The 25,080-nt window shown below is 41.0% G+C and overlaps 1 protein-coding gene and 1 long non-coding RNA gene across 4 annotated transcripts; one reads left to right on the forward strand and one right to left on the reverse strand.

Annotated features, from left to right (window-relative positions):
• Positions 1 to 13: 13 nt before the first annotated feature.
• On the forward strand, positions 14 to 8,469 carry LOC306842144. 3 transcript variants are annotated; one of them, XR_013781674.1, is made up of 5 exons: positions 14 to 284; positions 357 to 382; positions 677 to 749; positions 937 to 1,064; positions 7,344 to 8,469. It is a non-coding gene; the product is annotated as an uncharacterized lncRNA (long non-coding RNA). The 3 variants fall into 3 exon arrangements; XR_013781675.1 differs by having other exon boundaries at positions 14 to 155; XR_013781676.1 differs by lacking the exon at positions 357 to 382 and having other exon boundaries at positions 15 to 284.
• A 7,807-nt stretch (positions 8,470 to 16,276) lies between these two features.
• Positions 16,277 to 23,771, reverse strand: LOC306817378 (inactive all-trans-retinol 13,14-reductase). The gene is made up of 11 exons (XM_079334193.1): positions 23,404 to 23,771; positions 21,963 to 22,145; positions 21,077 to 21,318; positions 20,783 to 20,978; positions 20,283 to 20,480; positions 20,068 to 20,187; positions 19,827 to 19,965; positions 19,264 to 19,373; positions 18,974 to 19,140; positions 18,602 to 18,761; positions 16,277 to 17,872 (listed from the first exon to the last, which is right to left on the reverse strand). The coding sequence occupies exons 1-11, from the start codon at positions 23,561 to 23,563 to the stop codon at positions 17,703 to 17,705; spliced, it is 1,845 nt and encodes a 614-aa protein (XP_079190319.1). The 5' UTR covers positions 23,564 to 23,771; the 3' UTR covers positions 16,277 to 17,702.
• Between the last annotated feature and the right edge of the window lie 1,309 nt (positions 23,772 to 25,080).

The raw sequence follows: 25,080 nt of genomic DNA on the forward strand, positions 1-25,080 counted from the left end.
TGTTGTCTTAAAAATCTTGCTAACAGACCAGAGTCCGTTTTTAGCCTTCCTGTTCACTTTATCAACACTGAATTAACTTCAAAACAAGCAGCTACATCAGGCCCGTAAAAGGGAAATGCCTTTAATCGGGATGGGTTTTTATTCAAAGTTTTACGGTAAATTAGGAAACGTTGAAGTAAGCTAGCAGACCAGCTGGTTACTAAACTAGCTTCAAACTTTACGCACGACCTAACATGTAGGTTGTAAACTCAAACATGACGGATTTTTTTTAAGCTTACTTTGGGGTAAGCTTCAAGTGACTATTTTCACATTTCCTAGTATTTTTATTAAACTAACATTAGTCTTTTCACAAACAGGACGAGTAGAGTGGAGTATCTGTAAGGTATGGAAGTGTAAACTTGCCCAAGTGTTGACATTTTATTCTGTTTTTATATTTGAATTTCTGTACTATATTTGTGCTTTGGTAAGCTTTATTTAACTAACACCATACCCTTATCCACTGGCCAAGAGTTAGTAGGTGAACTTTGTGTCTTATTTAAAAGAAAAGTAAGAGTCTTGTCAAGTGGTTATCAATTTAACATGTTTATATTTAGCATACTGTGAATGGGTCACACTTAACTGTAGATTTTGTCTTATTTTTGTCATATCAGTTTTTATTTTTGTTTTCTATTTGCAGCATGTCACTCTTGAAGAGGCCAGCCTGAGCCGCAGTGATGTTCGTCTGTGCACCTTATGTGATGTCATCAAAAGTAAGTCTGATTGTGTGGAGGAAAAGCTCAATAACTACAATCTTTTCATTGGAGATTTTGTTAAGCTGTCTGCGTCTACTAAGCACAATAAGCGCTGTAGTTCTGATGTGTGTCATCACTTTAAAGGCTGTGAATCAGTGTAACCTTAACGCCTCTCTTCACACTCTGCCAACGCTGTTTTCTTAAGGCCCCTGGGTCCCGGTGCTTGACATTACATCAGCAGATGGCAGGGAAGGATGAAAAGATGCCTCCTAGCTTGGACTTGTGGGACTCCCTCGAGGACTGTGCAGGAAACCACACGACTGGTGTGCTGAGGTGAACAAGTCTCTCTCTGTTTGTTTGTTGTCGGTTTTTTTTCGTGTTTTTTTTTTGGTCTGTCGGTTTTATTTGTGTGAGAAAAACTGTTACAAATGTAAGGCCAGAAAGTAAACCCCACAGGTGGGTGAAGCACAATTTCAAACAATGCATTTAAATTAAGTTTGGGATTCCTGCTCTGCACATTGGGTTTAAACGCTTTATTCTCCCCGTGGTACACATTCAGACTGTGAAAACAGAAATGCACCAAGCAACAACATGCTTCATCATATAATGACAATGTTACATCTTTCCCACTGAGTTTCTATGTATCACACTGGTATAATCACTCAGGTATCCTTTTAGCCAGGTGGGCATGTTACAGTGCTAATTCATGTGGTGTTGTGCAGAGTTTGGTGCGTCCAAACTTTCTATTTACCAACAACAAGGGATCTGTGAGCTAATAGGGAAACAACTGCATGGAGCTATTGTTCTGTGAAGAAAGTATGTTCTTCTCTATGAGGAGAGCTGATCCTTGAGTAATCCATGACATGGATACAACTAAGTCATCATTCAGTAAGTCAGCTGGATGCTGGTGTACAAGAAATGAATCCACAGGTCTGTTCAGACTTTCCATTGGGTGGGAAAAAAATACAATTCCATCAGATTTTTTTTACATTTTTTTTTTTTTAGAGAGGACGTCCATTGCACCTTTTTCTGTCGTCTGAATAACTATTGCTTTTGATGCTTGGGGGAAAAGGGAGGAAATACTATCAGTTTATGTCACTTCTGAGCATGTGCAGTAGATCCACCAGTGCTGCATTAGATCAAGCCTGCAGTCCAATCCTAAGCTTGTCGAGTGCTTCAGAACTGTTGAGAAGAAAAAAGTGACCTCAATACAAAAGAATGCAGTGCGGTCTGTTCTCCCCCCCTAACATCCAGCATGCGCTAAAACGACTTCTCTTAACCCACTGTTTAGCAGAGGGAGTGTATACAAGTCGAGCCATTTAAACGGCCACAGCCGCCGTCTTCTCCTCCTCCTCCTCGCTATTCTTCCTCCGTTATTTTCACCTCCTCTGTTCATGGGGAGGATGTGAGTGAAGTTGCCACGTTAGATGCTTTCTCTCAGTCCCTCTCTGCGGCTGTTCTCACTATGCAAAGAGATGTTTTAAGAAAGTAAACAGAGACTTTGCTGGAAGACATCTTCGAGCTCACCTGAATGCAAATTAAAGCTGCAATTGCTTAGTCATTATAGTTGACAAAAATCTATTTTAAGAGCTGCGCCTACAGTGTTTTAAGAAAAGTGAAATAAACACTCAGATTCATTCTGTTGAAGCAGTTTTTACTTCCCTTTCCCATGAATTGCTTTCCTCGGGTTGATTGTGTGTTACTTGAGTGATTAGAGTTACCCAAAGGAAAACGAAAGCTTCAAAGAGAGAGTTTCATGATTTAAGTTAAGCTTCTACATTTACAAATTCAGCATTTCCTGCCTGATGTCATGGCGTTCGAGGCTCTTCCACTGCTGCATGCATGCATGCATGCATCATTTGCCATGTCTACCGTGGAGGCCTCAGGAGAAGAAATTTCATGCATGACGAGGTATCCTGGTGCCAGCCACATGTTCAGAAACCAACAGTGCTGCTACTGGAGCAGGAGGAGCTAAGATTTATACTTTGCCTCCTGTGTCACCCTGCAAACGTTGAGGGCTAACAGCTTTCAGATGTGAGAGGAAGTATGGAGGCTGAGGGTGGTACTGGGGTCAGAGAGGTGTTTGTTTGGATGGAGCTTGGCTAGAAACCTTTCTTGTTTCATTGTTAGTCATTTACAGTTTGTGGAGCATTAGAGTATGTTGTAGGTGCATTGACTGAATATGTTGAGGGAAGATCACTACCATGATGGTATTATAATACTGACGATACTCAACAATACTTGATATGATATTATCATGATACTTGAGTCACGATACGATATTAACGCGATGCTTGAGTCACGATACGATATTATCACGACACTTGAGTCACGATACGATATTATCGCTGTACTTGAGTCATGATATATTATCGCTGTACTTGAGTCATGATATATTATCGCGATACGATATTATCACAATACTTAAGATATTTAACCACATCTGTCATATAAAAACAAAACAGCTAAACCTTTTCATTCCAGTTTCCTCACAAATACTGGCTGTCAGGTCATCAATGTTTTCATACTTTGGTCCCCCTGGCAAACCCCAAAATGTTCAACATGACCTGTGGTTGAAACTATTGGTTGTTTTTAATCGATTTAGCTTAAATTAGATTTTCTGTGTTCTCATCCTGTGTTGGAAAAGCACAGAAGTTTTAGTATCCTAACTTTATACTGACGTCTATCTCCACAGTGATTTAAAATAAATCGCTGCCAAGCCCTTCATCTCTGGTGTGTTGTTCATAATTGAGCAGAGAGGGCAGTGAGTGACTGAGTCCCCCGGCTTTTTGCACCGGACTGAGCTCAATAAAGCCTCATCCGAAAATAAATGCTAAATTAGAGGCTTCTAGAGTGGAGGCCACTGGGCTTGGTTCTTGGACCACGCACTCTGCCGCTCTAGAGGTTTCTTTCCTGTCTCCTATTATTCCTGGTCTTGAGCCTGGATGAGTCAGAAGACACAGAGAGAGAGAGACAAAGAGAGGGCCGAGGGGAAAGCTGAAAAGAAAGAGAAGAAGACGGGTCATATCAGAGATTCACTGACAAAGAAACAAGAAAGAATCTTAGGAGACTGGGTGGCAGCACCACTTTCCCTGTGGTTTAAACTGGCTGCTGTTTGATCAAGGAGTTGAATGACAGAGTAAATGTAGAAAACTTGGAAGGTGTTCAAGCTCTAGTTACAATCCACAGTAACCCTTAAAGTCAAAATATGAAAGCTCAGATCCTGGGTTAGAAATGCTCACGTTTGAAGGCTGTTTAAAAACATAAACTTAAAGGGCTTTTCATTGGCTTTGTGAATCTATGTCTTGTTAAATTTTTAGAGTACAGAAAACTGGAGAGCAACTGGGACTCACTGGTAACCAGCCTAATGTTTGTTGGCGAGCTGGTTTGTTAGAGTCAGGCTTCTCAGCTGGAACATTTCACAAACAAGCTCTGCAAGTTGTCAACAATTAAACCTCCTAGAATTTTCAATTACTCAACCTCAGGGAAAGATCCAAGAGAAGGGTCATAAATAAATAAATAAAGGAGTTTCTAGCTCATGTTGGTGTTGATATCTAGATCCACAGTGACTGATGGCTCTTTGACAATCTGTTCAAAAGAAACCTTACTCGTGTTCCATCTCGGTCTAAATTTGTCCACACAGGTAGAGATCTCCTCTAAAATATTTTTCTAACGCTGCACTGTTTAGCTTCTCTCCACTTTCCTCTGTCTTAATTCCTTTTACAGTCACATCCCAGTAATCTGTGTTTCATGGCTGAGCCCTCGGTGTGTGACTAAACCAGATGGTTTTGGATGCCGGTGCAGCAACCTGATAGAACATCAGCACTGTGTAGGCCAACGATGTGATCGATATTCAAACACAAAAAAAAAGAAGAAAAAAAGATTGATGTTCAATATTCAGTGCATCTTAGGACAATATCAAATCTGTTAACTATCAATGTTGGAAGGCAGCATCATAGACGGTTTGCTTTTGTTTGTGTGAAGAGAAAAAGACGCTTTTACTTTAATTGGAGAAAGTTGAGATTCATCTGCAGAGGCGCCTTTTGCTCTTTCAGTGAGCTCATTATTTATTAGCTGAGAACATCAAGGGCTCTTTAATTTAAGTGTTTCAGCACCCCTGGGTGTTTTACAATACCTCTTGGTTCCTTTGTTTTTTTTTAAATTTGGAGACAGAAACCATTTTTTGGGACCTTTGCAAAATGCACAAAAGGAGCCCCAATTAAAAGCTGCATACTGTAGGACTTCATTGTATTTAGTTTTTTTGACGTTGGGCATCGACCTATTTCATCACTGGAGTTGCACAACTGTTTTGATACTATGATAATCATAACTTAGACTTTATTCATCCCATGAGGGGAAATTCAGTTTACACTCTGTTTAATGAACTTGAACACACACAAACCAGGTCTTATATGGACATGCATTAATGGAGAGGTCTCAGAGTGAGGGGGCTGCACACAGTGAGCACTCCAGAGTAGTTTTGGGGGTTTGGTGCCTTGCTCAAGGGCACCTGGGCAGTGCTCAGAAAGTGGGCTGGCACCTCCCATAGCTATCAGGCTGATTTCTGGACTTGGTGGGTTCTGCGACTTAAACTTGAACCGCCAACTCTCCGGTTCCCAACCCAAGTCCCTCCACACTGAGCGGCTGCCGGCCTGTTTATGATGCTAACTTTTTGTAAATCGAGATTTGTGGCATCCCGATGAACCTGGAGGAGAAATGAGCCAGAGCGAATGAGTCACAGTGCAACGTTTACAACATGCAAGATGGCGGACGAAGCATCAGAATCAAACGCTATGATAACAGTTCTTTCGACTCTATATTGATGCTTCATGTATTCGGACCGAACATGCTGGCGAGCATTAAAGAATATAAAGCAGCGTGGCGGTTGTGCGGCTCAGCTGGCTTTAAAAAAGTCGTGGTGAAAATTTTTGACATTTTCGGGAGTTTAATGCAAGTGTGAAAAAGTCTTTTACTGTATCAGTGAGAATTGTTGGACTTAAAAAATCCTACAAGTATGATATGTAAGAGTGCTATTGTTTAAGCCAAAGTGGCTGGTTGTTGCCACTGGGCTTTTGCTGGTTATTCAGCAGATGAAGCTAAAATCAGGCTCTATAAAGCAGCATGCTTCCCCTCTAATGCTAATGGCTAGCACACGGCAGGTAGTCCAACCCTGTGTGTGTAAACCTGAACCCCCTGCCTGTAATCAACCTCCTTTTTCCCCCGATGTGCCAAGTGCTGGCCATAAAGCTTTAAGAGATGCTGACGTTACCGCCTCCTCTCTTCCAGGTAGAACTGTACGGCGACTTGTTTAGATTATAAAACCACCTCGGACTGAAGCTCTGTAGATGGAGAGCCTTCCAGGCAGCATGTGAACTCTAAACGCCTTCTGTCGGCGGCCTCGAGAAACAACAATTTATGTGACGCTGGCAGTTGCTCACGTTTGGGGGAGGGGGAGCAGTGATTCAGCTGGACAACACCTTAAAGGCCTGATGCACTCTGCAAGAATTTAACCAGATCAGCTCAGAGACAGCACGAGTTAGCTTATATGTCCTTATTAGATGCAGAACCTGGGTTTCAAAGGTTTGACATCACGTCTAAGGAATCAGACTGAGACCGGCTGTTTGGGAAATAAATCATCATATGAATATGAACATGTAAGCCCCCAGAGAGATTTGGGTTTATGTCCAATAAAGAAGGATTTTGTTGATCATGTCTTTGTCCACTGTCAGACGCTCTTCATACCAGGGAAGACAGACTCTCTGAGCTGAAACGAGTCAGGGATGGTGAGAAGGAAAAGCAGCTTCTGAGGTCTCCACGTCGCATATTGAACTTCAATAAGCACGGCGAGAGAGTGATTTGGGAGTGGGCAGGACTTAGTGTAAACTCAGATTCTGATTGGCTCCAGCCGGATGCTCATATTTAGATGAGTGTCACGTCCCTCCCTGGTTTGTGTTCAGCTGTGCTGTGGAATGAAGGACGTGTGGATGCTCTCCCTTTCTCTCTCTCTCTCTCTCTCTCTCTCTCTCTCTCTCTCTGCCTCTCTCTCTCTCTCTCTCTCTCTCTCTCTCTCTGCCTCTCTCTCTCTTTGCCTCTCTCTCTCTCTCTCTCTCTCGCTCTCTCTCTCTCCACAGAACATCATGGAAACTCGTGGAGAGCTCAGTCATTAGCTCTCAAACTCACAACTATCATATATTTATTAGACAGATTTACATGTTGGAGAAAGTGAAATCTTTTTCCTGACATGATTGGATAAATAACATTTACTGATAACACTTTTAGTATCTGCCTTTCTTTGTGGCCCTAAAGATCCAAAAAAAGGAAACGTTTGGTTTAGAAGAGAATACGAATGTGCCGTTGTGTGTTAACAGCTTAGATTACAGCCTTCAATCATGAACACGGGGCCAAAGTGTCATGGTGGCCTTTTTCTTTCCAGGGCAACACAAGCCTTTTTTTTTTTTTAGACCTCCAATTCTGTGTCACTGTGTTAACTTCCCATATTGCCTTTTTTTTCTTCTTACTGTCCACGTTTGCAAGCAAAAGATTACAAAAAAAAAAAAGAAGAGGAGGAGCTCTTCTTTGCCTGACATTAAGTATCCACTTTTCATTTCCCAGGCCTGCCACATCAACACAGGGAGTCGACTTGGCCGAGGTGCAAAGAGGAGGAACAAAAACGAAGTAAGAATCGACCACAGAGGGGAAAAAGGAGGGAGGAGAAGACTGTTCTGACAAAAAATGAGTTTGTTTGGCAGTGTTGGATAAATGTACTTAAGGTTTCCTATGACACTGTTCACCTTCACTAATTCTCTGTTTGTTCATTTTTAGAAGAAACAGAAACAGTTCAAGTTCATTTAAATCAGTAAATCATCAGCCGAGTCTGCAAAAGAGAGAGAATATGTCACATGTAGAAGAGCACGCCTTATTAAAACACAAATACTATTAAATAGAGAAAAAAACAATAACAAAATACAAATACAAAAATCTGTATGGATGTGAATTTAAAGTATTTCTTTGCGTAAATGTTCGATGTCTAGTTTAAAGCCCCCCACCACAGCAGTTTGAAGTCTCCTGCTTAAATGGGTCTGTTTAAAATACAGTTAAACTAAAGAACAAAATGGACAGTGAAAAAAAAAAACCCCACAACTTCACACTGTTCACGAAAGAGCACAAGAACTCCGAAGTCACCCACAGATACACCTACAGATGGAAAGGTTTAAGAAAGCTGGATAGGACCTGCCCACCTACGAGTCCACTCATCCACATCACTGATAATGCAAACACATGCATGACTCTTGGGATAAAATCATTTCAGTCAAGCAGGAGAAAAAAAATGACTTCCACTTCAGTTAATACCAATAAATGAACGAACGATTCAGACCAAAATGTTTTCTAAGTACCAGGATGTAAATGTGTTTTTTTAATGTCGTAAAAGTGGGCATTATAAAATGTACACTGTAACATTGGACCTCATGGGAGTCCACACTCAGGGAACTCTGTTTGGTTTGCACTTCCACATTGGGTTCATTTTCAGCGCCGGAAGTTGTTGCTTGATCATGACCACACGACCGAGCTCTTAAAATAAGTTTTATTTTGTGTTGAAAACGACTTCAGTCATGATGAAGTTTGAGCTCTGCAGGCGAGGAAGTCTCGATGTTAATCCAAATGAAGATTTACACCAGAGAACTCAACCATTTCTGTCAGATGCTCCACATATATAAAAGTAGTATATAAATGAAGGACATCGTTTTCTTAATGGAACACAATGTTTTTTGTGAGTTGATCGGAGAAATACTTTGGGACGCGGTTTCTCAACAGAGTGAACCATCTTCACAGTGCACTAAATATCTGAGTTCATTCACAACAGATGGTTTTAGTCAGGCACGTCGTCCAACTCAGAAAAGAATCTGCAGGTTTACAGCAGAATATAATCTTAACGAGATGAAGATTGAGATGTCACGTAAAAAAAAAAAAAAAGAAAACGGCTCCATAAAGCTGAAGACTAACTCGGGTGTTATGGTAGGATTGGTCCTTATTTCCCTTCGACCTGTGATCAGAAGTCCCAGAGGTGAGACTTTTCATTACATTTAATGGTTATACTTCACCTGGTAATGACAGTGACCACACACGGCTTCCTGCCCCGTCAGACCCCTCCCACTCTAATGACAGCACTTAAACTGAACAGCCACCTGGCTTATTGCTCGGGCTGTTTTCAAGCTTCCTTTTTACACGTGATATCCTCGTTTCATGTCAACTTGTGGGGTTGTGAATAAAATCATCTTAATGGCACCTTTAGGTAAATAAACGGGTTAATATCTAGGATGAGCAGGGTGGTTTGGTTTCTTTCTAAAGGGCTGCCATCGGTCACTTGCTGCACAGATCATAGATATTAACCTCGGAGATATGGAGGGATGTAAACCTCCCTACAACATGTCAAGACACTCAGCAGTCTGCATTCCTCCTCTGATCAGTTTTCCTGGAGCTCACTTGTTTTACAAGACATCACAGCTGAATGTTTTCTGCTTCACAAACAATAGCCATAGTTTGATATGTCCTTGTTAAGATCTCACTGCATGTGTCCTCTGTGCTTGTGAGTTCAAACAGACACTAAGAAGCTCAGGATGGGATCTGTTCATTCGTCATCTGCCTTCTTTTTTTATCTGCCACATCTTCCCCCTCCATTAACAAATGTCACAGCCTCTTCTTCCTCTCTCTCTCTCTCTCTCTCTCTCTCTCTCTCTGTCTCTGTCTCTGTCTCTCTCTCCCACCTTTTCATTTTCGTCCTGTCTCTACCTGTCTCGCGCATTGCTGAAGTTCTTTATTTGACTTCACACCCCTGCTCCGCTGCTCTCTCCTCGACATATATAAGGAGAGGGAGGGAGAGCGAAGGCACCCAGGGGCGTCCTGCCTGAAGAGTTCACAAGGTAGGAGTGCAGACTCCACCTTCTCCCATCTTCATAAACCCAGCCCAGTCCCACCCAGCCTTTCCTCCCCTCACCCAGAGGACTTTTTATTTCAGAGACAGAGACACATAGCACCACGCAATAAAGGCTGTTTTTCCTTCTGGATAAGAGTTAGTTTTTAATTTAAATGAGGTTGTCTTTCTTCATGCAAGGAGATGCAGCTTTGCTTGTTGGGATTGCCTCTCCCTGCTTTGTGTTTTAAAGTCCCAGGCAGAGATTTTTATTGGCTATAGTTCACAGCAGTGACATCCAAGAAAAGACCAGAACCATGAGATTCTCCTCCCTCTTCCACCAGGATTGCTTTTTAACCAAATTTTCCAACCCTTTGCTCTGAATTCATGAAATCTGATATGAACGCTTGAAGGAGGCTCTTTAAAAACACAAACTAACAACGACAACAACAAAAACAAGCTTTTTACATTCAAATGGTGTCCAGTCAATAGTTTGGGTGAAAGTAGAAGAATAAAAGAAGGATGGCAGAAACAAAGAGAAAAGCTCAGAGAAAAATGAGCTTGCACATGCGTTCAATCCTTAAAACATCTGGAATCACTTGAAGCTGCAGCGCTGGCTGCATCACGCTCGGCTCGGCTCGGCCCGGCTCTGTGACTTCAACTTCGGAAACAAAACTCTGAGGAGGAAAAATGAAAATAGGCCGTCAGTCTTAAAGAGTGAAGGAGTGCAATAACAGACAAACGCTTTCTTGGCGCAGCAATTTTCTCCTAATATCTCACCTGAAAATATTCACCGCTCACTTTCATTTCAATCCCCACACTCAGCTGAAGGCAGGTCACTGTGACGGATCAAAACCAGACAACTTGTTAAAGTCTTATTAAACGTGGAGGTGAAGAAATGCACTTATTGTGTGAGTGTTTTCTTTCCATTTCAAACTGACGTCATCGTGTTGCGTTTTGGCAGTTTTCCTTTCAGGTGCATCAAAAACTAAGATCCAACTAAAGTCCACAGATAAAATGTGTTTGGGCGACTCTAACAGCGCTAAATAAAAAATCAAAAACACCGATGTTGTTCTTCTGTATTGGTTGATTATCCATGACTAAAACACGATTGACTTTGTTTGTAGGTTTACCATTTTGTCGAAACCTTTTAAAAACAGTTTTTTCATTTTTTAAAACTCTTCTGAACTAAAGGAAAATTTAAATGGTCTGAAGTACTGAAGCGTATCTTACCCAAGCTAACATGATGTCTGATGACATCAGGAGTTAGAATACTCTGATGTTGTATTTTCATTAGGTGTTGCTTTAATCCTTCAGCTCTAACATACTGTACATTAATATTGACAGAGCTGATGACTGTTCAGTGATACTTCTGCTCTTGGTCCAGATCCCTACATTCCTTGGTCTTGTCTTGGTCTCTTTGCACTCTGGTCTTGGATATGTCTTGGTCACAGTTACAACAGAATCCAATTTTGAAAAACCAAAACCAGTTCAAACTGAAATGATTCATTTTATATTTGAAGATGTTACCTGGTCTGAATAAATCCTAACCCAAGGCAGCAGACAGCCTATAGCGGTTATGTTGTTGCCCGCCCACGAACAGAGGCTATAGTCCTCATTTTGGTGGCAGTGGGTTCAAATCCAATCCTGACTCTTTGCTGCATGATGGCCATTTGGATCAGCTGGTCAGGCTTCTATTTTCATGTGCATGAATTAATTTCCCTCCAATCAGTATACTTCTTTCTCTATATATCACAATCTATTTGACAACTGTTGTAGTTTGTTTTGCAGTAAAATCACCCAGTGTGTATTTCTAAGTGTGTGTGTGTGTGTGTGTGTGTGTGTGTGTGTGTGTGTGTGTGTGTGTGTGTGTGTGTGTGTGTGTGTGTAAAGACAGAGAAAGTGATTCCTGAACTCCTGCACCTTCAGGGCTGAACAAGCCATAACAAGTAGGTCCCCCTATTTCACCTGTAGCTACGTATATTCCACCAAACACAGCTCCAGCAGCATTACTGTAGCTGAAGCATGAACTTTACCTCTCTACGAAACTAATGAAAACAGGTACAAAACCTCCATTTGTTTTTTACAAAGCGTGGTCAGCTGAGCTTAAAATATAATGCAAACAACATGGACACCAGCTGAAGTCAAAGGACACGTAAAGACTGGGATCGGCAGCTGTCATTGTTGGAAACCACTGTCTGCTCGGGAGTCTAAAGGTGGAGTCTCTGGTTGTCATTTTCACTGGGAGAGTTGAATCAGTGTCAGCCGGCTGGCAGACCAAAACATTTGAGCTCAGAGAAGACGAATGAGGAGCTGAAGAATCTCCTCAGCGAACAAAAAACCCCTCTCGTCCTTCCTCATTTTTCACTCCCATTATGTTGAATTAAAGACAACTGGACTTAAAAAAAGACTGGTTTCATTCCGGCCTGTAATGATTAGTGTCACGTCAGTGTATACGTTCAGTGTGGACTAAGCTGAGGTCATCCTGCACACATGGCCTCAGTGTGGAAGGAGAAGCATGTAGGCACGACCCGTCTGGGAGAGTCCGAGGAAACAACCCGGCCCCGATGGCATGAAGGAGATTTATCCCCAACACAGAGACAACAGAGAGCAGCATATTCTAAAGCGGATTTTATCCAGCTGCAGTTCTGGCCTTTTACATCGTCGCACATGAGACACGATGTGGCCAAAGTAATGAGGCTGAATCAAAGGCTTTTGAGTGAGCCACCTTCTGGCTGAATGTTTCTCATGCATCTGCTGAGTGGAAAGAGTAAACAGTTTGTGTGAGGGGATCAAGACGGAAACATGTCTCAGCAAACTGTGGACATTTTGCACAGTGTTGAGAGCGTGTGAGCCCTGGCACAAAGCCAAGAGAAATGCATGAAGACATTTATGTCAAACAATCAAATTTACAATTAAACGGAAAGATAGATAGATAGATACTTTATTGATCCCGAGGGAAATTCAAGAAAGATGTTCAGTCTCCCTCTTTTTCTGGTGAAGCATAAAACATGAAGTTTGCTCCTGTTTCCCCTAAAGACACATCTCACTTTAACGTTTTGAAATCTCTACAGCAGTTTTCAAGGGGGGGAAAAAAAAACTGCCACATAAACTCAACAGTTTTCACTGTGTGTATCCAAACCATGTGTTGAGGAGTCATCTCTTTGTGAGGGATCACTCCCACCGAAGAGCCCCCTCTAGTGCACGTATACTGTCTCCGGTGCTTTAGACTCACCAGAAAATGACACAAGCTGGCTCGCCTTGTAAACACTGGCGATGACGAATGCGGATGCATTATAGGCTGATGGGGTTAAAACTCCATAAAGTGGAGGGTGGGCTTTTTAGGTGGAGGTGTGGGATGAAATGTGAGAACTGTGGATCATCTCTTAAGCATCTGCTGGGAGGAGGAGGAGGAAGAGGAGGAGGAGCTGTAGACACAGTGCAGATGGGTGTGAAAGATTTGAGAGAGTAAATCTTTGATTCAAAGTGTTGTTTGTTTTATGTCATTAGTTTGATGTATTTCTGCCCCTCCTGTTTTACCTAAAATGTTGCTAGTTTTGCCATTTCCTGTGTAAAAAAAAAAAAAAAAACACATTTAAATTCTTTTTTCCTCATAAACCTACAGCCGTCTAATGTCAGAACTGGGTGACAGCCAGTGATTCCTCTCCTAAGCCCAGCTCTGACGCTCTGTAAACTGTGATCACATATAGTGTTGTGTCTTTGTGGTTCAGCAGGCGGTGATTACTTTAGTCGTCTCTGTAACAGCGAATCCAACCCTGTCGATGTTCGGCACACAGGCAGAAAAGTTGAGATTGACAAGAGACCTTTGTGTCACAGTTAAAGTCTTTAAAAGCAGCCTGGAGGTCAGAGGTCAGCGGTTTGTCGCTGCCAGGTGCAGAGGGGGGGATTGAACTTGACTTTGGAGGAGGAGCTTGAACGCAGCATTGTGACTCACTTCTGAAAAGATTTGCTATCACTTTTTCTTTCTTTTTCTTTTTTTTTTTACAAAGTGTACAAAGCTCCAAATGTTCTCCTTCCTCTGGGCCTCCCTAATCCTTCCCCCGCTCTCCTTTTCATCCAATCTGGATCATGCAACATAATTTACAATCAAATGTGCAGAGCAGCTTCACATTGACTATTACAAGCAGCTGAGCAGGGAAAGTCGAGCCCTGCCGAGATGCATTCCTACTTCAGATGGCAGAATCCAAAAGGGGAAAAGGTTTAAGGTGGCAGCATGAAAAGTGATCAAGAGACGACTGGGTTCATGAGGACAGATAGTTTATGTAGATGAGATCACTTCTATCTGTCAATCATCCATCTAAGAACTTCATCCTCAATGCTGAAGTCGCCATCTTCCGGCGTCCTGCATTTTGTCGGATTAAGTTTTATATTTTGACCCGAAGAACATTTTAATAACAGCAATGTATAAACTGATTGTGTTGATTTATTGTGTTGCAGCTCATCTTGTCTTGACTGAGATTCATGTGGACCTTCAGCTTTTATCTGTCTGGTCCACAACTTTCTGTTTTGGTCGACCATCTTGACTCCAATAGTTAAGCCCTATAGCAGGTTAGCATCACCCGAAACAGAACACGGAAACAATGAGTCCATTAACACAGTGGAGAATGAAGCTGGTGAAGAAGAGCTTCAATCGTCACGTTGACAGAAACACAACTGCAGTGTGTACAGTGTTTGACTGCCGCCGGATCGGTTAAAAAAACAAGCATATAACCTTAAAGATATGTCAGTATTGGAATCACAATTGGTTATAAATTGGTTTATAAATGTCTCACCTGGCAAATCATTGCAATTAAAAAGCATGGACTGGAATGTTTGCATTTCCAATGGGTTGTTTTCTGCCTAAAGGGTTAACCAACAATGAAAGTAGACAGTTGAGTTTGGAGCAGATCATGCAGAGCAAACCAAGGTGGGCAGACAAGAAGACCCGCATTGTTTCAGACTGAGATTCTTCAGGCAGAGCAAAGATTTGAGGAAAATGCCTTTTTCCTTGGATTTTCCATTGAGCTCAACAGAAAGTTGGCCTCCATCAGCAGCTTTTGTCCAACAGCAGAGACGAGGTTTTTAGATCTCTGCTGAGAAGGGACACAGCTTTGCTTATGTAATTAAGTCATTCTTTCTTTTTTAAATGCTAATGCAGACTTTTAAATACTAATTATACAAATGTAAAGCTCTTTTGAAAATTAACACCTATGAATAATAGATTATTAATTAAGTTTGTGGTTTTAGTTGGAGTAGCCTTTAAAACGAGCTGGTGTTGCTTTTTATCACCAGTTTATGCTTTTAAACCCAGTTTAATCCTCACTGCTATCTTCAGACTGGTTCTTCCTCTCTTCTGGGTCGTCTGGATCTTTCTTTTGCGAGTCTTCAGATTGGTAGCAGCTGTGGTTACTGGCGGGGTTCAAGCTGTGGGAGGCTCCCGGCAGGCCAGCGGGGAGGAGCTCCAACATCTGGAAAAGACGGAAAGCTGGCTGCAACTCAGAGACGAGAGCATAGCAACATGAATTCTCTCTGAGCCAATCCTGCTGCTACGGCGTTTGCAAGTTCACTGTAGGCTTTATTTTTATGTTGTTTTTTTCAAGTCTTCAGAATTTAGTTTGGTCGTACCGCCATTGAACTAAATGTGCTGATGTAAAAGAGTGTGTCTTCTGCATGAAGAGTGTGGGCTAGAGTGTTTTGAGAGAGTGGACTGCTGGTTTGAGATCGAACCCTCTGGGCCTCTCCTCCTGATGTAAGAGCGTGTCTAAACATGTGGGAGCTGCCTGCAACAGGAGAAAGGAGGAAGGGGGTTGAGGTGGTGCTTGTGGTGGTCAAGAAAACCTTCAATTCTTCCTCAGGTCTGCCCATTGTAGCCTACTGACTAAATAAAGGCCAGCTAAAAACTGAAAGTGTTAAAGACAGGAAGAGACCTTTAGGTGACATTTGTTATATGTGATAAATGCTTTATTAACAGTTTGAAAGTGAAAAAGGTTTAATGAAACTACACTAGGATGAGAAGAAAGACATCAAATCAAGCATGGCTGTAAAATGAATGTTCTGGGGGGGGGGGAAACAAAAACAACAGACCAATATTGTCGTTGTCAAAATGTTCAGAACTTTTAGATCCTACATGGTAAAAGAAATCTGTTATTGTATTGAGCAATAACAAAAGTACCAAAGCTTTCAAAATAGAAACAGAAGATTTTCAGTTGGGTTTTAACCCCGAGCTGCTTCGAGTAAATTTGTGTTACCAATTATTTTTCCAATTTAGAACATTTGTAGAAATCTGCTTGACATTTTTGGTATTTAAATTTGTAAGAAATGACCCAATATTGGGTTTTAAGGACTTTTTTTTCCGCTGCGGTATCAAATCAGGTATTGATATCTTTTGATTTACACTCCTAACGTATAGATTTAAAAATTCTGATGCTGTATTTATCACTGACTAAAATTTGAAGTCAAATACCTCAAATCGATAACGGAAAAAATATGTGTATAACATTCAATAGTATTCACTTCAGAGGTCATTATTCTGGAGTATTTTTAAAAGGTGTTGATTTAATTCAAACCCTATCAACACATGTATGTAACATTAGCTCGAGCCTCATGTATTGGTTGTTAAAACAAAACCAAACGAAAATTCTCATGAGAACAGTTTTTTTTTTATTCATCACATCAGTGTGATCTCGAGAAGTATTTTCACCAAAGTCAGAAGGATTTATCCACGAGAGAGTCGGCACGCAGATTTCCCAAAAAATCAGTCCAGTAGATAATTTTGGCGTGGTGGTGACTGACCATGGAACCAAAGAGACACACTGCTGGCGTGGCCAAAGGAGGCTAAACTGAGTCAAGGTGGGTTTGTTTTATAGCTAAATGAGTCAGTCAGAACAGAGCGTAGTAAAGTAAGCGTTAGATGCTACAGTATGGGGTTTTTTTCTTGGGAAGTACTGGCCTTTATCATGCCATGGTAATTATATGTTATAGTCTACTGAACTTCCAGCCAGGCAAAGTCGATATAATTAACTTTTCTCCCTGCCATATTGTCATTTGTTCCTTCAACGTGCCTCGATTTTTGTCTTTTTATGCAGAAGAACAGATAGATAGATAGATAGATAGATAGATACTTTATTGATCCCGAGCGAAAAAAGTCTTGAAAGGTAAATGGTAGCAGTGGAGAGTTGCACATCAGCGCTCTTGCAGCAGACGGAGCTTTCCCAGCAGAGGGATGGAGGTAAACTGAGCGAGCGAGGTACTGGCATCCCACCGGCTGCCTGGACAGAGGGGGCATTCTTCTCCTCGGATCCCACTCTGTCGTCTCCTGCAGACCACAGTTTGTCCTCCGTTTACTGAGGAAATGTTCACTTAGTGCAGGAAGTCTGAGGTTTCCCCCCATACGTTTGATTCAAGCCGTTACCCAAACATCGCCGGGGTTGTAAGTCAGGTCAGAACAACATAGGTGGGAACTGAAAACCCAGCGGGCCCTTATCATCTCAGATCACCTGTCGGCCTAAGTGATTCATAAATAATCAGGAAAAAAAGACCCATAATAGACATTTTAATAAATAAACAATTTGTTTTGGCTGTTATTTCACTTTAGGATAATTCACACAAAAAAATGTAGGTTTATACTGTATGTGCAAAAAAAGTTTTACAAATTTCATTTTCGAGTCAATTTGGTACGTTATCAAAAATCAGAAGACTGTCGAACGTTCTGTGTTATTTTTCTGTCATTTTTCTCAAGCTTAAATAATTTGGCTGACGTGTTAAAGAAAAATAAAATAATGTCAGAGAAAATAATTGCATATATTACTTATTGATGATGTTTTCAATATGAAAACGAGCCATTTTGTGAGAGTGCCCCATTTTTTTCCATTGGGCCTAAACAGGATATGACATCTGTTGTAACTGACAGAAAAAATGCACTTATAGCACGACTACATTTAAACCCTGTGATGCATGCATATTTCATAAATCTGGGATGTGGTGGTGTTGCTGCATTCAAGGGTCCTTTTGCATCAGGACTGTGTAGTTCCACAAACGTCCTGCAGGGGAAGTAGAGAGCCCTCTCATTGCAGCTTCTTCTTTGCCAGCTGGGCAAGCTCTTTGGCTTTCCTCTTCTTCAGCTTCTTCTTGAGGAAGAGCAAGTCAATGTAGACGATGTGATCTAACACCGTAGAGGCACAGAGCAGTCCACCATGCAGAGCACCTGCTATCCCACAGCTGAACACGTCTTGGCCTGAAAGAGAACAAGCACGACAGAAGTAGCTTTAGTCTGGATTCAAATTATTGTCTGTTTCCCTTCAGGTAGAGTTTCTCTTGGAAGCTTTAGTTTCTTCCTCTTTGTGTCACAAGTGTTTAACTGTACCTGTTTCAACAAAAGCTTTTTAATCTTAGGAGTAAAAATAAACCGCACAGAAATTCGTCTTTTTTTTTTTATCATTGCCAACCCTCCAGTGTCATGTATCAATTTCAGGGCCTGTTGAGACATTTCCATACCTCTTAAAGCAGTGGTGTCCAAACTTTTTTTCTTGCGGGCCAAAATTGTCGCGTTAGAATCTCTCACGGGCCACAGGGGTTTTTTTGTTTGTTTTTTTTAAATATTGGAAGGAACTTTTTGTATTTTGACCTCTTCAAAAAATAATGTAAATACACAATAACTAACTGCAGTGGGAAACTGTTGTGTTCTAATTTTTTGTAAAGAATAGTCAGGCTTTTATAGGTCTCCCTCGCTAACAAGAAGAAGAAAAAAAGAACAAAATACGCCATCTGATGAGGCCTGGGGCCAAAATCTTCTGATTCTTCGAACGAAGTCAAGGGCCACAAAAAATCCACTCAAGGGCCACAAATGGCCCCCGGGCCGCACTTTGGACACCCCTGTCTTAAAGCGTCTTCTCTCAATCCAAAAGAATAAAATTCTGACTTGTTTGTGCATAAAAGCCTGGGCCAAGTTTTTGGAGGTTCTTACCTGAGATGAAGAGGTTTTTGACGGGGGTGTCACTTCTGTTCCTTGCCACAGCCTCAGCTTGGAAACGGTCGAGGTTGTGTTCAGCAGAGTACATGGCTCCGCGCTGGGCTCCAAGGTAGTGCATGTTGCTCAGTGGGGTTGCCACATCTTGGAAAACCAACTTCAAAAGCAACATTTAAGAGAGTCTTTATTCACGGACACACACACACTAACGTTTTATACCATAAAAGAACCCTTCCAAGTGGTCATAGCTCTGAATTTTTGATTCGTTGCTTTAAAAAGTTAAAGAAATAAGTTGTATTTGTGCATAAAAAAGAAACACCCCTCAACATTTTACATATGCGTTTTGCATGAAAAAAACCCCAATCCTACCTTGTCTTTGATTTTAGGGAACAGAGTGCAAGCCCAGGCAAAGAGGTTTTCAGCAAATCTCATTTTGTAGTTGTTGTAATCATCACCCCTTTTGCGCACTGTGGTGTCGCTCCATTCCTCAAACCATTCATATTTCACCATCGTCAGTATTGTCATGCAGGATTTGCCTGTGACCATGACACACAACAGGACACCTTTAGTAATCAGTATGAACCCTTAGATACATTTTATTTGCTGGCATCCTGTCTTCAAACATGATCAGGGGGAGGTTTTTTTTTTTTTTTTTTTACCAGGGTGTCTTAGTTGGGATTCTGGGTCTTTGGCAGATGGCATCGTGATAAACATCATGGGAATATTATCCGGTGCTTCGTCTTTACTCAGTGCGAAGAAGTCATCCATCCTTAAAAGAAGAAATGGATGACGTCATTTTGTACAGATCATTCATTCCTCCGTGTCATGGCTGCTTGTTTTAATCAGAAGTGGAGCGTCGCATTAAAGGATTCAAAAGAACATTTTAAGTCCAGGAGCTAAAACTTGGCTGATCCTGCACTCCATCTAAAGGACGAAAGGGGGATTGAAAGGTAACGTATGTTGCTCTATGGTTTCTCTATGGTAATGCTCATCAGTCTTAAGTTAGATGTGAAAAAATAGATGCTAAAGTAGAAAAAAATCTTTGAAAGACAGATTTTCTTTTACAAGAATAATGTAAATCTGAGATTGTTTCTTTGAGCAGACTATAATATGAGAAGTTAGTTCTGCATACTTTTACTTCTGATACAATAGCGACCTCTATTGGAAACTATTGCTACCCATGCATTCAGCACAAATTGAGGTAAGAGCTCTGCATGCTTACGATTTGTCCATATCATTATCTTTGAACAGCCAGAAGTTGGTGGACTCGAGACCCAATTCTTCCTCGGTTCCATCGAAGCCACTGAAGACCAAGAAGGACCCTCTGCCATGTTTCATCATGTCCAGTCTCGCTTGGATATCTTAAACATGGAAGTGTCAGATAAATCACATTCTTTACCTTTTTCATGATAATGATACTTTTAAGAAGAACTTCATTTGAGTTCATAATGGGTTTTTTTCACCTGGCTTGACTCGTATCTCTGGGGGGAGAAGTTTCTGGAAGGTGGTGAAGACGCCACAGTTTGATACAACCACTGGTGCATGAACCTCCAGCTCTTCTTGACCTTTCTTCACCTTCACACCTGTCAGAAAGGAAGGTTACCTGTTACACTCCCTGTGATTTATCTTTCTTGTAACAGTAAAAAAAAAAAACCCCATCTTGAATCATTTCCTTTACCATAAGCAGCTCCGTTCTCATTAACCAGGATCTGGGAGACGGGAGCTCTGACCAGGCAGTTTCCACCATATTTCTGAATCGTGCGGATGATGTGGTAGGAGATCTCACTGGCTCCACCTTTGGGGTAGAAGGCACCCCGTTTGTAGTGATGAATCAGGAGGGCATTGATCATAATACTTGAGTCCCTCGGAGGCACGCCTGTAGATGAAGAGAAAAAATATATAATTTATTTTATTTATCATATTTATGTCCAGTTCTGCAAATAAATTAGCTCAACTAGTTCTCTATAAAAGCATTAATAAACTCTCTCAAGCATCAAGTCTCTTAATGTCACTGACAAACTAATTTAAAGGATCGTTACAAAGGCTTAGTATAACTTTAGGGAAGCATTAAAGTCTGAAACGAACTCGATGACAGAGCGACAGTAATACATTTTCATTGTCGAACTTTTAAAACTCAAAGATGCGTCTCCACTCCGAGTGATATTTTTGAGGACTCACCGTAGAAAAGATATGAAAAGATGACATGGAGATCCTTGTTGCTCGTCAGTGTGTTGACGTATTCCGTTGCATTTGTTCCGCTGATGCGGAAAATTGGAGAGACGAGGTCTGCCAAGCCTGACTTAAGCAGGAATAAAGAAACCCATTTCGGGATGAGCTTCATGGTTGCCAGGTAGTGAGTCTTCTTCGCTGAGATCTGATAGGATGTATAACATGTGGTCAAATTTAGACTTTGTTGTTATGTTATGTTTTGGCTATATGGCAGTGAAACATTATTCAACTAGCTAACAGTACCTTCATGAGTTTGAAGAATGTCTCGATGGCCTCCGTGTCGTCTGGAAATTGCTTCAACAGATGAGCTTTCATTTCGGTTTTCCCAGAGAAGATGGTGTACTCTCGTTTCTCATCGCCGAGGCCAATCTGGATGGTATCAAAGTGTTGTTTCAGCTCCTGGAACTCCAGCTGACCCTCAGAGATCTGGTCAAAGGCAATGCGCAACAGACTGTTCTCATGTACCTGACCGATGTAGTGAAGCCCTGTAGAGGATACGCCAGAAACAGACGACGTGTTTATTCATTGTCAAAAAAAATAAATCTCACCCCCCCCCCCCCCCATTACATTGTTTAATTTTGAGCTCAATCAATACCGGAGTTCATAATTTCAAAAATGTCTGCACACTCTCCCTAAAATGTCGCTTGAAAACATTGTTGAGATCTTGAAATCCGAGTGGTTGATCAACAGCAAAAGAGGGGAGGCTCAAACTCGACTGGAGTCGCCATTGTGTTTTTCTTGCTCTGGATTTTGGTGACAGACTCTTTCATAAAGCTTCTAATCATCCCTTCTGATCCGATCTTTGGTTTTTCCCATTTTTTATTGATAACAGGTAAGAATACCTACTCTTTTGTCCATTTCAAGGAAGTCGAGGAAGGAAAAAACACTCATTGACAGATTGTACATTATCAGTTTGAACCTTGAACACGCCTGAACAGATGCTGTGTAGCTGCCATAAGAAGACGTTCCAAACACCTACATGTATGTCATTATAGGCCTACACAGTATAAAGACTGGCATGTTGAGACCCCCTGGCTCTTTGAACACAGTATTCATAATGGGACGTAAGGTGTTGTTGGTTGGTTTGGGTCCAATAAGTGTCAGTGACATTGATTTAAAGTCTTCTTACCAACATCAAACTCAAAGCCTTTCTCTATGTACGTGTGGCAGCAGCCTCCTGCTTGGTCGTGTTGTTCCAGCACCAGAACTTTCTTTCCAGCTTTTGCCAGAGTGGCTGCAGCTGTCAGCCCACCAATACCACTACCAATGACAATGGCATCCAGGTTCTGGGGCACTTTGTCGAGGCTGAAACCTGGACGGAAAAATGCAGAAACGTGAAAAAAGTTCTGCTTCCGGTTCAAACAGTTTAAAAGAGAAGAATCATAAATGTGATCTTGAGAAAGTGTTGAAATTGAGACATCAAAACAAGTTGCATAAATGGGTTACATGGTTATCTGACAGTTGCACTGTACACCTTTCCTGTCGTACACACACACACACACACACACACACGTCTTCTGCACCTAGTTTCTTCATCTGTAATCTTCCAACGGCAATAAACATGATATTGAACATTTAGCATAATCTTATGGTCATAATCTAATTTAGATAAGGTTCATAGATGAAGCAAATTTACTGCCTCTGCTAATTTATGTCCAGACTAAACTATCAGTTATGACAAGTGTATCAGTAAGCCCTCAGCAGACATAAGAAATACAGTAAGTTCTGTGTGTTGTACAGAAGGCCTCATATAGTTTCCTTCTTCTACCACCAGGTTTACTCTTTACCAACCAAAGACTCTCATGGATTGATTTAAAGGTCGGTGAAAGACATTCAGTGCAATTTCAAGTTTATCTTAATCTTGAAATATCCCAAAAAAACCAGTTTGTATAGGATGGTGCAGTAACACTTTGGTGGGCTCAATAATATTATGCTGGAACCAGTTCTGACAGAGCTTAGCAAATAGTAATATAAGGATGCCTTGCTTAAGGGCACCGAAGAAGAGCTCGGAAAGTGAACTAGCACCACTCCAGCTACCAGACCAATTTCTAGAACTTTCACAGAACTTGTGTTAATATGTTTTTATTATAAGAGGAAAATCACAGGTTTGTTAAATTACGCCTTTGTTGCCTTTAGGTGAAATGTCTCCAGGACGCTCATTAAGACTGTGTACTACCTTCAACAAATTTAAATAACACTTATTACGAGAACAAATATAAAGATTTTTGGCACATTTCGTTTTTTTGTTGATCTTTCTGTTTTAATCATTTTGGGTTCTCGTTGGTTGGAAAACAAATACAAATAAGTGGAAACCCTTTTTGATCGTTAATATGAAGGGAAGTAAAGTGGAGTAGTGGAGTTATAATTTTTATAAAAGAATGACTGGGCATGGCTTTCAAATACAGCTATTACAACATTTTGTAGCTCATTCATCAAATAAGTTGTACTTTAATTTGTACATTTAACATGTAATGGCGTCTAATCCATGTGCATACTAACATCTTTACAAATCATTGCATGGCTTTGGGAATGTGATATGATGCCATCATTCTCTTTCTCTCTCTTTTTACCTTGTTTGATGACTTTGTCACGCTTCTTCTGATCAAACTCCCGTGGGCCGGGTGGTCTCACTGATTCCAGGGAGAAGGGGCTTTTTTTCCCAAACAGATACCAGTACGTGCCGCCGGCCCATACTGCCAACCACACCAGGAAAATCACGAGCCACATCATAGCTCCTCGTCTGCTGCTCGTTCAGTCTGCGCTCTGCTCTCCTCTCAAGGCTCTTTTTTATTCAGCGGGGTGTCAAAGGTCTTTCCAGGGAAGCAGCGTAGACGTTTGACATGTCACTTTTTTTTTTTCATGTTATGAAAGCAATAAAGATAAAGTGGTGAAAGATCCACTTTTTTTTGGTGACATTGTAAAGATCACAATAATAATGTGCCAGCCTGTGTGCAGTACAAGCAGTACGCTGAGCACGCAAAAAAAAAACATGAACTTGATCAACTTTTCTGTATTTCACTCATTATTAAAGGTTGTTTTTTTTTGTTTTTTTTAAAGATGCACTGTCTTATAATAATAATAATAATAATAATAATAATAATAATAATCATACATTTGGAAATAATCTGATTAAAATTGCAGAGTCGCTGATTTAAATTATAACTAAAAAGCCAACAAAGTTACATTTCCAGTTAACGCGTCTAAAAGTTATATGTTTATAACTCGTCTGGAGGTTTTCCACATTCTGTTTTCCTCCTGTGTGCAGGTACGTACATGTTGTGTTACAGTTCAGTCATTCTTAAGAGTATGTAAAAGCATGGGTTACATATTTCCACAATGCTTCTTATCTGATAAGACAATTAAGATATAACGCACTAAAGTCTTTGCTTTATACATGCAGTCATAACGTTTACAGCCTCGCTGTGTGAAATCACTTTGAGTTTTTAACCTTTAAGGTCTGATAAAGACAAAGACTCTCTGAGTTATTTCTCTGTTGAATTGTCTCTGATAACGTTTGAAGTCACAACAGCCTTCTCCTCTGGAGGTGACGTCATCGTTTTTGTCAAATGTAAGTCCAAAAGTTGTGTGTGATAACTGTGCGACCATTCCATGTAGTCTGGCATGGACTTTGTGCTGGTCTTCGACACCGATTCATTTGACTTGAAGCCAGAGATGTACGTAATCTGAATAACGTGGTAAACAACAGAGAAAGGAGGTGCTGCAGGAACTGAATTTAAAGGTCAGAGGAGACAAGTGTTTTTTAATGTCTTGTTCAGAGTAACAAGTGAAATGTGACCACAATAAGTTGTATACATTTCTAAGTGAGAGAGGGGCGCTGCTAGTATTTGTGAAAAATGATCAAGAGTGACCCTGAACTATAACCACACCTCTGTGATGACAAACTGACATAAAAACAGCGGCGTGCATTGAACTGAAAAACCTTTAATTTCACTTTAATAAAATTTCAGACTTTAAACTGCTAAAGAAGTTCCTCACTCCGAGTGCTTGTGTTTCAGGTGTTGAATGTATTCGTTGTAGAAAATGACACTAATTGGATGGTGAGCTTGAAATGGAAGTCGGGATGAAGCTGCTGGAATAAGCTTAAAGACTTTGATACAGGAAGCAGCTCGCGGTCTCAACAGGCCTGTGTGACCGACCTGCAATCCTATTAAGAATTACACTAAGCAGTCGCTGCACGACGAGCTCCTGTGACTTTGTCCTGCTTTGTGAGTGTCCTGATTTACTAT

The sequence above is a fragment of the Symphodus melops genome, assembly GCF_947650265.1.
Source record: "Symphodus melops genome assembly, chromosome: 21".
Taxonomy (NCBI): Eukaryota; Metazoa; Chordata; class Actinopteri; order Labriformes; family Labridae; genus Symphodus; species Symphodus melops.

What these genes read in the sequence shown, in the direction of transcription:
- LOC306817378 (XM_079334193.1), bottom strand. Translation starts at nt 23,563, where the DNA reads ATGATGTGGCTCGTGATTTTCCTGGTGTGGTTGGCAGTATGGGCCGGC. An exon ending in TGACAAAGTCATCAAACAAG is followed by an intron (nt 22,146 to 23,403) that starts GTAAAAAGAGAG and finishes TTTTCCGTCCAG; the next exon opens with GTTTCAGCCTCGACAAAGTG. An exon ending in CAAAAACCTCTTCATCTCAG is followed by an intron (nt 17,873 to 18,601) that starts GTAAGAACCTCC and finishes GTTCTCTTTCAG; the next exon opens with GCCAAGACGTGTTCAGCTGT.